At 44.4% G+C, this 17788-nt stretch overlaps 1 protein-coding gene across 4 annotated transcripts in view; it reads left to right on the top strand.

The window, feature by feature from the left end:
* Positions 1 to 16766, top strand: part of LOC106586473 (endoplasmic reticulum disulfide reductase DNAJC10) — a 33857-nt gene extending 17091 nt beyond the window's left edge. For 2 of the 4 annotated variants that reach the window (XR_006761964.2, XR_006761965.2), the window contains 8 exons: positions 5363 to 5464; positions 5901 to 6056; positions 7146 to 7279; positions 9907 to 9961; positions 10087 to 10234; positions 13741 to 13863; positions 15354 to 15470; positions 15859 to 16766. Coding sequence is in view for 1 of the 4 variants with exons in the window: in XM_045707546.2 (XP_045563502.2) it covers positions 5363 to 5464; positions 5901 to 6056; positions 7146 to 7279; positions 9907 to 9963; positions 10090 to 10234; positions 13741 to 13863; positions 15354 to 15470; positions 15859 to 15870 (846 nt within the window). In the remaining 3 variants the exon portion in view is untranslated. Of the gene's footprint in view, positions 1 to 5362; positions 5465 to 5900; positions 6524 to 7145; positions 7280 to 9906; positions 9964 to 10086; positions 10235 to 13740; positions 13864 to 15353; positions 15471 to 15858 lie in introns of those variants that run through there. The other 2 variants (XM_045707546.2, XR_006761966.2) reach the window with 2 other exon arrangements.
* Positions 16767 to 17788: the final 1022 nt, after the last annotated feature.

The following is a 17788-nucleotide window of genomic DNA, read 5'->3' as shown; positions in this document are numbered from 1 at the left end:
ACTCTGAAGCATTTATTTGGGCTGCAATTTGAGGTGCAGTTAACTCTAATGCACTTATCCTCTGCAGCAAAAGGTAACTCTAGGTCTTCCTTTCCTGTGGCGGTCCTCGTGAGAGCCAGTTTCATCATAGCGCTTGATGATTTTTACGACTGCACTTAAAGAAACTTTCAAAGTTCTTGAAATGTTCCGAATTGACCGACCTTCATGTCTTAAAGTAATGATGGACTGTCGTTTCTCTTTTACATATTTGAGTTGTTCAAGTCCATATTATGGCAAGGTCTTTTACCAAATAGGGCCATCTTCTGTATACCACCCCTACCTTGTCACTACACAACTGATTGGCGCAAACCCATTAAGGAAAGAAATTCCGCAAACTAACTTTTAACAAGGCACACCTGTTAATTGAAATGAATTCCAGGGGACTACCTCAGGAAGCTAGTTGAGAGAATGCCAAGTGTGCAAAGCTGTCAAGTCAAAGGGTGGCTACTTTGAAGAATTTCAAATATATTTTGATTTGTTTTAACACTTTTGGGTTACTACATGATTCCATATGTGTTATTTCATTGTTTTGTTGTCTAAAATGTAGACAATAGTAAAAAATAAACACCAGTAGGTGTCAACTTTTGACTGGTACTGTACGTCTGTTAAGATGAGGTGGTGGGTGTCTCTATTTGTCAATAAGGTGCGTGATGTCTAATATTAAAGTAGTCTCGCGGTATTGCTCGTGTAACCGATGTGAAATGGCTAGTTAGCGGTGGTGTGCGCTAATAGCATTTCAATCAGTGACGTCACTCGCTCTGAGACTTGAAGTAGGGTTCCCCCCTGCATTGCAAGGGCCGCGGCTTTTGTGGCGCGATGGGTAACGATGCTTTGTGGGGTGTTGATGTGTGCAAGGGTCCCTGGTTCGAGCCCAGGTTGGGACAAAGAGAGGGACGGAACCTACACTGTTACATTGATGCTGTTGACCCGGATCATTGGTTGCTGCGGAAAAGGAGGTCAAAGGGGGGGTGAGTGTAACCGATGTGAAATGGCTAGTTAGGTAGCGGTGGTGCGCGCTAATAGCGTTTCAATCAGTGACGTCACTCGCTCTGAGACTTGAAGTAGGGTTTCCCCTTGTGTTGCAAGGGCCGCGGCTTTTGTGGCGCGATGGGTAACGATGCTTCGTGGGTGTCAGTTGTTGATGTGTGCAAGGGTCCCTGGTTCGAGCCCGGGTTGGGGCGAAGAGAGGGACGGAACCTACACTGTTACACTCGCATGAGGTAGAATACCTCATGATGAGCAGTAGACCACACTATCTACCAAGAGTTTATCTATATTATTCATAGCCGTCTATTTACCACCACAAACCGATGCCGGCACTAAGACTGCGCTCAACGAGCTGTAAGGCCATAAGCAAACAAGAAAATGCTCATCCAGATGCAGCGCTCCTAATGGCTAGGCATTTTAATGCAGGGAAACTCATCTGTTTTACCTCATTTCTACCAGCATGTCTCCTGTGCAACTAGAGGCTAACTCGAGATCACATTTACTCCACACACTCATACAAAGCTCTCCCTTGCCCTCCATTTTGCAAATCTGACCATAACTCCATCCTCTTAATTCCCGTTTACAAGCAAAAACTCAAACACGAAGTTCCAGTGATGCGCTCAATACGTAAGTGGTTCGATTAAAGCAGACGCTAAGCTACTGGACTGTTTTGTTAGCACAGATTGGAATACACTATGTATACAAAAGTATATGGACACTCTTTCAAATTAGTGGATTTGGCAATTTCAGTCACATGCGTTGCATGGCTGGGTCCCCATTTTTATGCAATCTCCACAGACAAACATTGGCAGTAAAATGGCCATACTGAAGAGCTCAGTCACTTTCAACGTGGCATCGTCATAGGATGCCACCTTTCCAACAAGTCAGTTTGTCAAATTTCTGCCTTGCTAGAGCTGCCCCGGTCAACTGTAAGTGCTGTTCTTGTGAAGTGGTAAGGTCTCGGAGCAACAACGGCTCAGCTGCGACGTGGTAGGCCACACAAGCTCACAGAACAGGACTGCCGAGTGATGTAGCGCTTAAAAATCATCTGTCCTCGGTTGCAACACTCACTACTGAGTTCCAAACTGCCTCTGGAAGCAACATCAGCACAATAACTGTTTGTCAGGAGCTTCATGAAATGGGTTTCCATGGCCGAGCAGTCGCACACAAGCCGAAGATCACCATGCGCAATGCCAAGTGTCGGCTGGAGCGGTGTAAAGCTATTGGACTTTGGAGCAGTGGAAACATGTTCTCTGGAGTGAGGAATCACGCTTCACCATCTGGCAGTCTGACGGATGAATCTGGGTTTGGCGGATGCCAGGAGAATGCTACCTGCCCGACTGCATAGTGGAGGAATAATGGTCTGGGGCTGTTTTTCATGGCTAGGCCCCTTTGTGGCAACAGTTGGGGGAAGGCCCTTTTCTGCTTCAGCATGACCCCTTGCACAAAACGAGGTCCATACAGAAATAGTTTGAGATCGGTGTGGAAGAACTTGACTAGCTTACACAGCGCCCTGATCTCAACCCCATCGTACACCTTTGGGATGAATTGGAATGCCGACTGCGAGCCAGGCATAAACACCCAACATCAGTGCCCGACCTCGCTAATGCTCTTGTGGCTGAATGGAAGCCAGTCCCCGCAGCAGTGTTCCAACATCTAGTGGAAAGCCTTCCAGAAGAGTGGAGGGACGCTTATAAGAAATCCCGCTACGTCTTCCAACGAACCATCAAATGGGCAAAGCGGCAATGCAGGACTAAGCTCGAATCCTACTACACCGGCTCTGACGATCGTCAGAGGGGCAAACCCAGCCACGAGCTGCCCAGTGACCTACCCGACGAGCTAAATACCTTCGATGCTCGCTTCAAGGCAAGCAACACAACCATGCATGAGAGCACCAGCTGTTCCAGACGACTGTGGGATCACACGCTCTGTAGCCGATGTGAGAAACTGTTTTAAAAAGGTCTAACATTCACAAGGCCGCCAAACGGATTAACAAGACACGTACTCGGAGCATGCGCTGACCAACTAGCAAGTGTCTTCACTCACATTTTCAACGTCTCCCTGACCCAGTCTGTAATACCCACATGTTTCAAGCAGACCACCATAGTCCCCGTGCCCAAGAACACCAAGGTAACCTGTCTAAATGCATATTGCCCTGTATCACTCACATTTGTAGCCATGAAATGCTTTGAAAGGCTGGTCATGTTGCCCATCAACACCCACCATTATTCCAGACAACATGGACCCACTCCAGTTTGCATACCGCCCTGAGAATGCTGTTCATTGACTACAGATCAGCGTTCAACGCCAAGCTCATCACTAAGCTAAGAACCCTGGGATTAAACACATCCCTCGGCAATTGGATACTGAACTTTCTGACGGGCTGCCCCTCCGGTGGTTTGGGTAGGTAACACATCTACCACGCTGACCCTCAACACGGGGGCCCCTCAGGGGTGCGTGCTTAGCCCCCTTCTGTACTCCCTGTTCACCTACGTCTATGTGGCCCGACTCTTAACACATCATAAAGTTTGCTGATCGTGGTAGGCCTGATCAGACAATGATGCAGCCTACAGGGAAGAGGTCAGAGACCTGGCAGTGTCATTCTAGGACAAAAAACCCACCCTCAACAAGACAAAGTAGCTGATCGTGGACTACAGGAAACGGAGGGCCGAGCACGCCTCCAATCACATCAACGGGGCTGTAGTGGAGATGGTCGAGAACTTCCAAGTTCCTCGGCATCCACATCACTAAGGACCTGGTCCAAATACACTAAGTCATTAAGAGGGCATGACCCCCCCCCCCCCCCAAAAAAAAACGTTCTACAGCCACAAGCAAGGCACTACAAAGGGTAGTGCGGTCAACCCAGTACATCATGGATGGCCGAGCTCCCTGCCATCCAGGACCTCTATACCAGGCGGTGTCAGAGGAAGGCCCTAAAAATTGTAAGACTCCAGCCACCCAAGTCAGTCTGTTCTCTCTGCTACCGCACGGCAAGTGATACAGGAGCACCAAGTCGAGGACCAAAAGGCTCCTGAACAGCTTCTACCGCTAATTAAGCAGCAACCCAGACTGTATGCCTTTCACCCCCTGCCTACACGTACATATTACCCGACTCAATCACCCCAACTACCTCGTACACCAATACATCACCTGGTAACGGTACTCCTTGTATAGGCCTTCTTATTGTTTCTATTTCTTTATCTAGTTACTTTTTAACTGCATTGTTGGGAAAGGGCTCATAAGTAATCATTTCACAGTGAAGTCTACACTTGTTGTATTCAGCGCATGTGACATTTTATGATTGAACTAAATAATATTTGTTTCTTTCAATGAACTTAGTATGACTTACACATATCGGCAAAGCCTTTGTCTTACTGCTTTCCACTGGGCTGTATGGCATACAGGCGTAGTAGGGCTATCATTCCTCTGGCTGTGTCGTAGTAAGGCGTAGGACTATCATTCCTCTTTAGCTGTGTGGCGTATAGCTGTGCTAGGGCCATGATTCCAGCCCTGTCGTGTGTGTGTGTGTGTGTGTGTGTGTGGTGAGACACTGCAGGGCCTGTATCATGTCCTATCTAGTGATTTAATTTAATCCTTAGTCCTGTCTCTCCGCTGCAGCCCTTCAGCCTCTAAGTGATAACGTACAGATGGCAGTCAGTGCTTTTACATTTTAGTCATTTAGCAGATGCTCTTATCCAGATTGACTTACAGGAACAATTAGGGTTAAGTGCCTTACTCGAGGGCACATCGACAGATTTTTCACATAGTTGACTCAGTGTATCCAACCAGAGACCTTTCGGTTACTGGCCCAACGCTCATAAACACTAGGCTACCTGCCACCCCTATTAGTGTGAAGGACTGTGGGAACCCACTGCAGCGGAACCTGGTTAGGATAATTGAACAGTAAACGACTGAGAGACGGCCGGGTGTCGGCTTGTCCACCAATCACCACCCACTGGGGATTAAAACCTGGGACTACTACCCATCCAGACAATATCTGCTATCTGCCTGACATGGATGTAATATTGAATCATTGGTCTAAATCAGTAGCAGCAATGCCAATTCAGTATCCACAGGGATGTGACTTCTCCTGATTTTTAATCTGACATCCTCCATTGATATTTTGAAACTGGCCTTTCCCCTAGCCAAACTCGAGATGTTCGAGATTATTATTATTATATATATTTTTTTTAATACCTTTTTATTTAACTAGGCAAGTCAGATCATATCCCTGTGTATCAGCCAAATGTAAATGTGTTTCTGGTTATGCTGGATAACTAAAAGTAGCAGTAGCTACTACAGTAATGTAACGTATGTCCTATGTTCCTGTTTTCAGTATAATATCCATGCCTACCCGACCACGGTCATCTTTAACAAGTCCTCCATCCATGAGTACGAGGGACATCACTCTGCTGATGGAATCCTGGAGTTCATACAGGTGAGAAGTTACAATTAGCCTAGTTTGCAGTATGGTGCAGTCTCCTTGCGAGCCAGTGCTTATAGCACCAGAGAGGTTTAAAACGAAGACTCAATATATGGTTACTGTACCACTCAATGTATTTTTTATTTAACCTTTATTTAACTAGGCAAGTCAGTTAAGAACAAATTCTTATTTACAATGATGGCCTACACCGGCCAAACCCGGACGACGCTGGGCCAACTGTGCGCCACCCATTGGGACTCCCAATCACGGCCGGTTGTGATACCCTGGTTCAAATCCAGGCTGTGTCTGTAGTGACTCCTCAAACACTGGAATGCCTTGTCTTAGACCGCTGTGCCACTCGGGAGCCCAATTGACAAATCTTCTGAATTTTCAGCCCCTTTATACAATAGAGCCCTACTTTAGTGACACCTGATTCTCCCCCCTTTTCCAGGACTTGGTCAACCCCACGGTGGTGACCATGGACCAAGACAGCTTTGCAGAGCTGGTAAAGAGGAGGAAACACAGTGAGACCTGGATGGTGGATTTCTATGCCCCATGGTGTGGGCCCTGTCAGGCCTTGCTGCCTGAGTGGAGGAGGATGGCACGGGTAGGTACTGGTTCTATAGGGCAGGAGGCCCTGGGCAGTAGGATGGTGGATTACTATTGTTACAACCTGGCTCAAGATTGTAACAATGGGAAACCACAAACTGAGTAAAGGAATAACAAAATGAATTTATTACATAGATAAAGTAAACACACTCACAACAATAATCAGATGAGGCATGACAGTCAGTAAATTAGGTGTCAACTCCCAAAGCCACAATGAAACAACCAAAGGTATGCATGGAGAGAGGAATCTCTTGCTGAATGAGGAAACAGTGGCTTTATGCTACACCTGAGCTTTCACAGGTGTGCCCCATCAGCACTGATGACCCTCCCAGCTCCACCCACCTCTCCTACTCCACCCACCAATCTCCTGCAGGAAGTAAGCGCAGCAAAACCCAGTAGATGCTCCATGGTGTGGGCCCTGCCAGGCCCTGCTGCCTGAGTGGAGAAGGGTAGCTTGGATAGCTGGTAAGTAGGAGGCAGTAGGTTGTAGACAGGCTGGAGAGTAGGCTGTTGGCAGGAGGGAGTAGAGTAGGTACTTAGGTAGAAGGATGGTAGACGTCTATGCTCCCTGGTGTGGCTGGGTAGAGGAGGGCACAGGTAGGTAGTGGTTTGTAGGGTGGGTAAGGGTGGCACGAGTAGATATTTCGTAGTAGAGATTGGGGCTAGGCAATGGCCACTGGGCAGTAATCAGTAGGATGGTGGACCTTCTATGCCCCCTGGTATGGTCCCTGTCGTGCTGCCTGAGTGCCTGAGGAGAATGGCACGGATAGGTAGTGGACTGTAGGGTAGTAAGCTGTAGGCAGTAGCGAGTACTGGTATATCTACCCTGCTGCCAGAGTGGCGAATGGCACGGGTAGGTACAGTAGGCCCAGCAACAGAGCTTCCACTCATGTGTTCTCTGGATATCGGGTGCCTTGAATCTAGCAAAGATGTATAGAGATATGTGGTATGAGCATTATCACATTTAATTCTACGGTGGGTAGGTGTCATCAACAAATCCAACTAAATGCATTTGTCTCCAAGATTTTCTAAATTGTCGTCCACTATAGTGAAATAATTAGTATTCTGTCTGCTGATGTCTCCTCAGGCGCTCAATGGTATGATAAAGGTGGGGACGGTGGACTGTCAGAAACACCACTCCTTCTGCCAGGGAGAGGGGGTCAGAGGCTACCCTGAGATACGCCTCTACCCACAGAACGCCAACCGACGAGACGTATACCAGTATGTACCTTACTGTCCTTTCACAAGCGTTTCAGAGATGCTTGATTCAGACCCTAGTCTTACAGTTCCTGATCAAATTTTATTGGTCATATACACATTGTTAGCAGATGTTAATGCGAGTGTAGAGAAATGCTTATGCTTCTAGTTCCGACCTTGCAGTAATATCTAACACGTAATCTAACAACTTCACAACAGCTACCTTATACACACAAGTGTAAAGGAATGAATATGTACATATAAATATATGGATGAGCGATGGCTGTGCTGCATAGGCAAGATGCAGTAGATGGTATAGAGTACAGTATATACAGGTGAAGTCGGAAGTTTACATACACTTAGGTTGGAGTCATTAAAACTCGTTTTTCAACCACTCCACAAATTTCTTGTTATCAAACTATAGTTTTGGCAAGTCGGTTAGGACATCTACTTTGTGCATGACACAAGTCATTTTTCCAACAATTGTTTACAGACAGATTATTTCACTTATAATTCACTGTATCACAATTCCAGTGGGTCAGAAGTTTACATACGCTAAGTTGACTGTGCCTTTAAACAACTTGGAAAATTCCAGAAAATGATGTCATGGCTTTTGATAGGCTAATTTGACATCCATTTGAGTCAATTGGAGGTGTACCTGTGGCTGTATTTCAAGGACTACCTTCAAACTCAGTGCCTCTTTGCTTGATATCAAGGGTAAATCAAAAGAAATCAGAAAAAAATGGTGGACCTCCACAAGTCTGGTTCATCCTTGAGAGCAATTTCCAAACGCCTGAAGGTTCATCAGTACAAACAATAGTACGCAAGTATAAACACAATGGGACCACGCAGCCGTCCTACCGCTCAAGAAGGAGACACATTCTGTCTCCTAGAGATGAACTTACTTTGCTGCGAAAAGTGCAAATCAATCCCAGAACAACAGCAAAGGACCTTGTGAAGATGCTGGAGGAAACGGGTACAAAGTATCTATATCCACAGTAAAACGAGTCCTATATCAATTTAACCTGAAAGGCCGTTCAACAAGGAAGAAGCCACTACTCCAAAACTACCATTAAAAAGCCAGACTACGGTTTGCAACTGTACATGAGGACAAAGATCGTACTTTTTGGAGAAATGTCCTCTGGTCTGATGAATATATTGGATATATTGAAGCAACATCTCAAGACATCAGTCAGGAAGTTAAAGCTTGGTAGCAAATGGGTCTTCCAAATGGACAATGACCCCAAGCATACTTCCAAAGTTGTGGCAAAATGGCTTAAGGACAACAAGGTATTGGAGTAAGTCAAGGTAAGTAAAGGTATTGGAGTGGCCATCACAAAGCCCTGACCTCAATCCCATGAATTTGTGGGCAGAACTGAAAAGGTGTGTGTGAGCAAGGAGGCCTACAAACCTGACTCAGTTACACCAGCTCTGTCAGGAGGAATGGGCCATAATTCACCCAACTTATTTTGGGAAGCTTGTGGAACGCTACCCGAAACGTTTGACCCAAGTTAAATAATTTAAAGGCAATGCTACCAAATACTATGCACACTTCTGACCCACTGGGAATGTGATGAAAGAAATAAAAGCTAAAATAAATCATTCTCTCTACTATTATTCTGACATTTCACATCTTTAAAATAAAGTGGTGATCCTAACTGACCTAAGACAGGGAATTTTTACTAGCATTAAATGTCAGGAATTGTGAAAAACTGAGTTTAAATGTATTTGGCTAAGGTGTATGTAAACTTCCGACTTCAACTGTACATATGAGATGAGTAGGGTATGTAAACAGTATATGAAGTGTCATTGTTTAAAGTGACTAGTGATACATTTATTACATCCAGTTTTTAATTATTAAAGTGGCTAGAGATTTCAGTCAGTGTATTGGCAGCAGCCACTCAATGTTAGTGATGGCTGTTTAACAGTCTGATAGCCTTGACATAGAAGCTGTTTTTCAGTCTCTCGGTCGCAGCTTTGATGCACCTGTACTGACCTCACCTTCTGGATGGTAGCGTGGTGAACAGGCCGTGGCTCAGGTGGTTGTTTTTCGTTGATGATCTTTTTGGCCTTCCTGTGACATTGGGTGGTGTAGGTGTCCTGGAGGGCAGGTAGTTTTCCCCGGTGATGCGTTGTGCAGACCTCACTACCCTCTGGAGAGCCTTGTGGTTGTGGGCGGAGAAGTTGCCGTACCAGGCGGTGATACAGCCCGACAGGATGCTCTCAATTGTTCATCTGCAAAAGTTTCTTCACCACGCTGTCTGTGTGGGTGGACCATTTCAGTTTGTCCATGATGTGTACGTCGAGGAACATAACTTTCCACCTTCTCCACTACTGTCCCGTCGATGTGGATAGGGGGGTGCTCCCTCTGCTGTTTCCTGAAGACCACGATCATCTCCTTTGTTTTGTTGACGTTGAGTGAGGTTGTTTTCCTGACACCACACTCCGAGGGCCCTCACCTCCTCCCTGTAGGCCGTCTCGTCGTTGTTGGTAATCAAGCCTACCACTAGGCTTTACATGTTGTACAGGTCACATTCTGTATACTTTATATTACGCTTTCATGTTTTAAAGTTTACATGTTGCTTACATACTGTAAAGTTTACCTTAAGTTATGTTGTAAATACGAGTACTGTTTTTATTTCTCTCACCAGGAGTTACAACGGCTGGCATCGAGATGCTCACTCTCTCAAAGTCTGGGCTATGGGGGTATGTTCTCTCCAGTGTGTTTCTGATGTTAGCCTGTCCTAGCCTTTTAACAATCATTATTAGAGGAATATTTGTATCTGATTTGAATTCAACAAAGGAATTTATGCAGTCTGTCTTTGTCTTAGCACTCTTCCAAGAGCGTCAGTGGATCTGACTCCAGAGGACTTCAGGAACAAGGTGATGGGAGGGAAGGATCACTGGGTGGTGGACTTCTATGCTCCGTGGTGTGGAACATGCCAGCACTTTGCCCCAGAGTTTGAGGTCCTCGCTCGGGTAAGATATCCTCTCCACTCCCACCATCTCTCAAACACTTTTATTTATTTATTTTTTATTTTTTTCTGGGCCCATTTTCATAAAGCGTCCGAGTAGGGAGTGGTGATTTGGGATCAGGTCCCCCTTGTCCATGTAAGCTAATTATGATATAAATGGATAAACTGGTCTACTCTGAGACACTTCATGAATACAGCCCCTATTCGTGTTTGTGAAGCGGCTGTATTTTCGATGCTAGAGCGAAGTTATTGTTTCTGCCTCTACTCATACTGTACTTCCAGCGCTAGGCTGGTAACAGTGGGGTGTCTTGTGTGGCTCTGCTCTGAATAATGTAAGGGTTCTGAAGTGTCTGAGTCACTAGGCGGCAATGTTTTTGTCTGTGCACAAATGGCACATTATTCACTATTTGTTTAGATGCTTATTGTTTGATAGCCGTTAGTTTAAACAATAATCCACTTTTTTTGTATTTTTGTTAGGTTCCCCATTAGCTGTTGCAGCTACTGTTGCAGCAGCTACTCTTCCTGTGGTCCACATGAAACATGACATAATACAGATAATTAATAGACAAGAACAGCTCAAGGACAGAACTACATGCATTGTCTTTGGAAAGTATTCAGACCCCTTGACTTTTTACACAATTTGTTGCTTTAGTCTTATTATAAAATGGATTAAATCGTTTGTCCCTCATCAATCTGCATACAATACCCCATAATGAAAAAGCAAAAACTGTTTTTTTTATACATTTTTGCAAATGTATTACAAAAAAATGATATCACTAAGTATTTGGACCCCTTACTCAGTCCTTTGAAGCACCTTTGGCAGTGATTACAGCATTGAGTCTTCATGGGTATGACGCTACAAGCTTGGCACACCTGTATTTGGGGAGTTTCTACCATTCTTCTCTGCAGATCTTCTCAAGCTCTGTCAGGTTGGATGGGGAGTGTTGCTGCACAGCTATTTTCAGGTCTCTCCAGAGATGTTCGATCGGGTTCAAGTCCGGGCTGGGCCACTTAAGGACATTCAGAGACTTGTCCCGAAGCCACTCCTGCGTTGTCTTGGCTGTGTGCTTAGGGTCATTGTCCTGTTGGAAGGTGAACCTTCGCCCCCCGTCTGAGGTCCTGAGTGCTCTGGAGCAGGTTTTCATCAAGAATCTCTCTCTGCACTTTGCTCTGTTCATCTTTGCCTCGATCCTGACTAGTCTCCCAGTCTCTGCCGCTGAAAAACATCCCCACAGCATTATGCTGCCACCACCATGCACCATCATGTTTTGGCGGATGCATTGTCAGGGATGGTGCCAGGTTTCCTCCTTATGTGATGCTTGGCATTCAGGCCAAAGAGTTCAATCTTGGTTTCATCAGACCAGATAATCTTGTTTCTCATGGTCTGAGAGTCTTAAGGTGTCTTTTGGCAAACTCCAAGTGGGTTAGGGTTAGTTCCATCTAGCCAAGCTACCATAAAGGACTAATTGGTGGAGTGCTGCAGAGATTGTCCTTCTGAAAGTTTCTCCACAGAGGAACTCTAGAGCTCTGTCAGAGTGACCATCGGGTGCTTGGTCACCTCCCTGATTGCTCAGTTTGGCCGGGCAGCCAGCTCTAGGAAGAGTCTTGGTGGTTCCAAACTTCTTCCATTTTTAAGAATAATTGAGGCCACTGTGTTCTTGGACCTTTAATGCTGCAGAAATGTTTTGGTACCCCTCCCTAGATCTGTGCCTAAGACAAAATCCTGTCTCGGAGCGCTATGGACAATTCCTTCGACCCCATGGCTTGGTTTTTGCTCTGACATGCACTGTCAACTGTGGGACCTTATATCGACAGGTGTGTGTGTGTGTGTGTCCCTTTCCAAATCATCATGTTCAATCAATTGAATTCACCACAGGTGGACTCCAATCAAGTTGTAGAAACATCTTAAGGATGATCAATGGAAACAGGATGCACCTGAGCTCAATTACAAGTCTCAGCAAGGGGTCTAAATACTTATCTACAGTGAGGGGGGGAAAAGTATTTGATCCCCTGCTGATTTTGTACGTTTGCCCACTGACAAAGAAATGATCAGTCTAATTTTAATGGTAGGTTTATTTGAACAGTGAGAGACAGAATAACAACAAAAAAATCCAGAAAAACGCATGTCAAAAATACTTATTTCCCTCATTAAAATGCAAATCATTTTATAACATTTTTGCCATGTTTTTATTTTTTTTGTTATCCTGTCTCTCACTGTTTAAATAAACCTACCATTAAAATGATAGACTGATCATTTCTTTGTCAGTGGGCAAACGTACAAAATCAGCAGGGGATCAAATACTTTTTTCCCTCATTGTAAATAAGGTGTTTTTATTTTTAATGCATTTGCAAAAAAAATCTGCTTTGCGCTTTGTCATTGCGGTATTGTGTGTTTTAGAATAAGGCTGTAATATAACAAAATGCAGAAAAAGTAAGGTCTGAATACTTTCCAAAGGCACAGTGAATTATTTTTTTTTAAGCACATGTAGGCTACTTATCAATAAATACACACACACCATCTAGGTCAAATAGGGGAGAGGCATTGTGCTGTGAATTATTATTTTTTTAAATCCAGGTTTGCTGTTTATTTGAGCAGTATGAGATGGAACAAAGTTCCATGCAATAAGTCTCTATATACTGTACACTTTCTTGAATTTGTTCTGGATTTGGGGACTGTGGAAAGACCCCTGGTGGCATGTCTGGTAGGGTAAGTGTGTGTCAGAGCTGTGTAAGTTGACTATGCAAACAATTTGGGATTTTCAACACATTTGTGTTTATTATAAAAAGTGATGCGGTCAGTTTCTCCTCAACTCTTAGCCAAGAGAGACTGGCATGCATAGTATTTGTATCAGCGCTCTGACAACAATGAAGAGCAAGACGTGGCGCTCTGTTCTGGGCCAGCTGCAGTTTAACTACGTATTTCCTTGCAGCGCTCGACCACACGACTGGACAATAATCAAGATTAGGCTAAACTAGACCCTGCACAACTTGCTTTTTGGAGTGTGGTGTCAAAAAAGCAGAGCATCTCTTCATTACAGACATACCTATCCCCACCTATACAACTATTGTCATGGTCAAAACAGATTCAATCGAATGTAACGCCAAGTAATTTAGTCTCCTCAACTTGTTCAACATTATCAGATTCAGCTGAGGTCTAGAACTTAGGGAATGATTTGTACCAAATACAATGATTTTCTGGACCAGTTTATTACTGCCCCCCCCCCCATTCCAAAACAGACTGCAACTCTTTGTTAAGGGTTTCAGTGACTTCATTAGCTGTGGTTGCTGATGCGTATATAGTTGAATCATCAGCATACCTGGACACATGCTTTGTTTAATGCCAGTGGCAGGTCATTGGTAAAAGTAGAAAAGAGTAGAGACCCTAGAGAGCTGCGGTTTGAGTTAGCGGATGGAAATGGTTTTGGCTGTCTCCCTATGGGCCCTGGTCGAAAGTAGAGCACTACAGGGAATAGGGTCATGTTTTATAATGCAGACTTTGTCTTTGTCAAGATGGTGACAGGAAGCTTGAGGGCAGGGAAAGTAGACTGTCAGGCCCACTATCAAACCTGTCAGTCAGCTGGAATCACAGCCTATCCCAGCGTCCGATTCTACCCACACCTGGGCACCAAGAAGGTAAGAGACTCCTGATTTTTTTATTTTTTTATGTGTTAGCTATTTATCCAGGTAAGTTATTGAGAAGTGAACACAATGTGCAATGATAGTTTGTTTTCGTCATAGCAGCTTATTGTTCTCTTACATCTTCCTGTCCTTGTTAGACTGGAAATCAAGCTACAAGTTAGACATTTGATTACTATGTATCAGAAGTTCCAGTAGAAGGATATTCTTGTTTTATCTCTGATTTTGTTCGAGGACCTCTTTCCTAAAGTTGTTTACCATTTTATATTTCTGGAGAGGCCCAGTCAGTCCCCCAGAGTAGAGGTCTTCATGGATCCAATCAGTACCCTAATCCCCGAGACCCAATCTGGGACCCGCGCAGGTCCGGCTCGAATTCAAAATAATGTCACGGTTCTGTGTTGGATCTGATATGATTGTCTCGGTATTTGTAATTTTAACTGACTTGTCCGGATGGGCCCGTACATATCCGATCGAGACTTCTGCAGTAGAGTGAAATTGTATCATTTATACTGCTCTTGCTTGCACGAGAGTGGAGCGTGGCGTATGTAGCTGCTTGTTGGCCAGTCATAAGTCATCAATACGGCAATAGGCTACAGTCATATAGCCTCCATGTGTGGCAAAAGTTAGGAGATATCTAATCAATGGAAGATGGAATTAAAAGTTCAAGGAGAATGATAGGCTACAACAACCAAGAGACCAGCGGAGGCTGCAGAGGGGAGGACGACTCATAAAAATGGCTGGAATGGAGTCAATGGAGCGGTATCAACCACATGGAAACCACGTCTTTGTTTAATACCATTCCATTGTCTCCATTCCAGCCATTATGAGCCGTCCTCCACCCCAGCAGCCTCCACTGCAAGAGACAGCAGGTTGGCTGCAACTTAATATTCTGAATGGAGTTGTTATTTGTAACTGTAGGATGAGAAAGCGTATGCACTGCAGCTTCACTTAGCTTAACTAGCTTCTCCCAGGTATGATGCAGACAAACGGTACTACGTAATCCTATTTGATAATACATTTCCTAGCTATGGCAGCTATTAGTTTACTTTAGCACGAGTCGTCTTGATTGGTTGCTTGTCTCTCCATCACTGCTCAGTTTGGTCCCTCCACTGCCTGCTAGAGCAGTACTTCTCTCGCGTGATCAGCTCCAGTTTAGTAAAGTAGCTTAAATTAATTTTCTGCTGCTTGTCTTACTCTGATCGGACCGGGTCTCAATCCCGGTCCGACCAGGTCTATCCTGAACGGGTCTAGTTGTCCTCTGGTCCATTTGGACAGGGGCTCTATATTTAAAACAATTATTTATGCATATTGGGTCCGAGTGAGAAATCCCCAGGTACATTTCGGAATGGGTCCAACTGTTTGGACCCGTGAAGACCTCTCTACCTCAGAGCACTGTACCCTAACTTCTCTGTCTCCATCCCACCCTCATCCTTTCATCTATCCCTCTATCCACCCGTCCCTATATCATCCCTCCCGCCGTCCTCCAGCATGACCAGGGAGGGGAGCACGTCAACAGCCGGGATGCTACTAACATCGCCAACCTCCTCCGTCAGAGGCTCCAGCAGCTATCTCCATGGTTACATGGCAAGGCCGCCAACTTCAAGGTAAGCTTCTTACGCGGTTCAGTAACTCTGCGATCACCATGTTGCTTTTTAATCTTAGTAGCTACCTCTTGCCTTTTGCAGTCAAGCAGAGTGATATTATTCTCTGGCATAGACTTTTAAGTGATAGTTTGGCTTCTGGGCTCTGGACTTTCTGGGCTCTGGACTTACTGGCTTAGCTAATTCAGCCAAGACAACTGCTAATAGTCTGATTGAAGTGACTATGGATTGTGTTGGCTCAGTGTATCAAACTGCAATATGAGCATATTTTCTCAACATGACTTTGTCGCAGTATATTCGTGAAGGTTCACCACCACAAATGTAATCCAAATGGATCATGTTGTAATATTTGAATAGTATGTTAACTATGAACTTTTCTTTCTTTCTGCAGGATGAATTGTGAGTTCAAGAGGGTCTATTCGAGAGATCCAAGATTCACTGAGATGCTTTTCCTTAAGGGAAATGTAAACAAAGAACAGTCAAACCTACACACTTAACAAACATACTCTGAGAAGAGAGGTTTACTGCCAAAGAACATTTGCAAAGAAGACGTTATCGAGCAGTTATCTCAGTATTGTCGGTCTGTCAAAACAAGATGTATTTAATTTCTCTAAACTGATTCAATGATTAGGAAAGACTGACTCACTGTCCTGTCGGAAATGTTAATAGTTATAGAGGTGGAATGTGTCTGTACGGTAGGTGCTGACCTGCCTGGTATCTGAATGTACTGTCTGATGTAGGTTCGTGACAACATATTTTATTTATGATGATACAAAACGGCAGTTTCAGTTTACAATGGGCTTGCCAACTCGTGTTGATTCAACTTTAACCATTTGAGTGTAGAGAACAGTGTTTTATTCATTCTGTGAAGTGACCACACTGTACTGAATGTGGTGTTGGTATGTTTGTCTGCTGAAAGTAACCTAATTGTTCAGTATCCAACCTCTGTAAACAGTTTAGAAAAAGGAACCCTGTACACTTAAAAAAAATGAACATGAAATATGTTGCCAATACCCTCCACATCATTCACTCCACATCATAAATGTATCTGTTACGGTTTACCGTCCTTGAAGTGTGGATGGGAATCATTTGGTTAGTTGTGGGATGATGCAGTCTTGCAAAAGTTTATTTTCAACTCAAAAATAAAATGCTGTCCTTGGATGATGTTTGAGAACTTGTGATCTTAAATGCCAATAGTGTCCCCTTTAAGACACTCCAAAGAGGTATCCTTCTCTTTTCCTTTCAAGTTGTTTTGCCCAGACCCTTGTATGGAATAAATGTCATGTTTTTTAAACCTTACATTTTGTTTGTTAAATGGCATTTTGACTATCAGTTCCCAAAGTATCCACTAGATGGAAGCAGAACAGTGTTAGTCTTAAGCTTAGCTCAGGTTTCAAGTTTTACAGTGAAAGGCCTTTCTTTCAAGTACAGGGAAAGGCCTTTCTTGCTAGCTCTAACCCCAACAATTTAGTAATTAATAACACTGTAATACTAAAAATAAGAACTTTAAAGGTGAGTAAGCATACTAAATACAGGGTCTGTTCCAGTACCATATTTACAATGTGCAGGGAGAGGTAGATATCAAATTGTATTTGTCACATGTGCCGAATACAACCGTAGGCCTCACTGTGAAACGCTTACTTGCAAGCCCTTAACCTACAATGCGGTTAAGAAAATATTTACAAAATAAAAATGAACAATACTGAGGCTATAGGCGGGGTACCGGTACCGAGTCAATGTGTGGGGGGCACAGGTTAGTCAAGGCGAGTAGCAGCAGTGTAGAATCAAAGGGGGAGGGGTGTATGTAAATAGTCCGCTTGACCATTTGATTAATTGCTCAGCAGTCTTATGGCTTGGGGTTAGAACCTGTTAAGGAGCCTTTTGAACATAGACTTGGCGTGCCGGTACTGCTTGCTGTGCGCGCGCAGAGAGAACAGTCTGACTTGGGTGACTGGAGTCTTTGACAATTTTTTTGGGGCCTTCCTCTGACACTAGGTCCTGGATGGCAAGAAGCTTGGTGGTACACACTATCCTCCATAGTGCCTTACGGTCAAATGCTGAGCAGTTGCCATACCAGGCGGCGATGTAACTGTCATTATGCTCTTGATTGTCCAGCTGAATAACTTTTTGAGGATCTGGGGACCCATGCCAAATCTTTTCAGTCCTGAGGGGGGATAAGGTGTTATCGTGCTCTCTTCACAACTGTCTTGGTGTGTTTGGACCATGATAGTTTGTTGGTGATGTGGACACCAAGGAACTTGAAATTCTCAACCCGCTCCACTACAGCCCTGTCAAAGTGAATGGGGACATGTTCGGTCCTC

This window comes from Salmo salar, chromosome 25, assembly GCF_965601325.2.
Source record: "Salmo salar chromosome 25, fSalSal1, whole genome shotgun sequence".
In the NCBI taxonomy this organism is placed as follows: Eukaryota; Metazoa; Chordata; class Actinopteri; order Salmoniformes; family Salmonidae; genus Salmo; species Salmo salar.
This window is presented reverse-complemented; position numbering and strand designations above follow the sequence as displayed.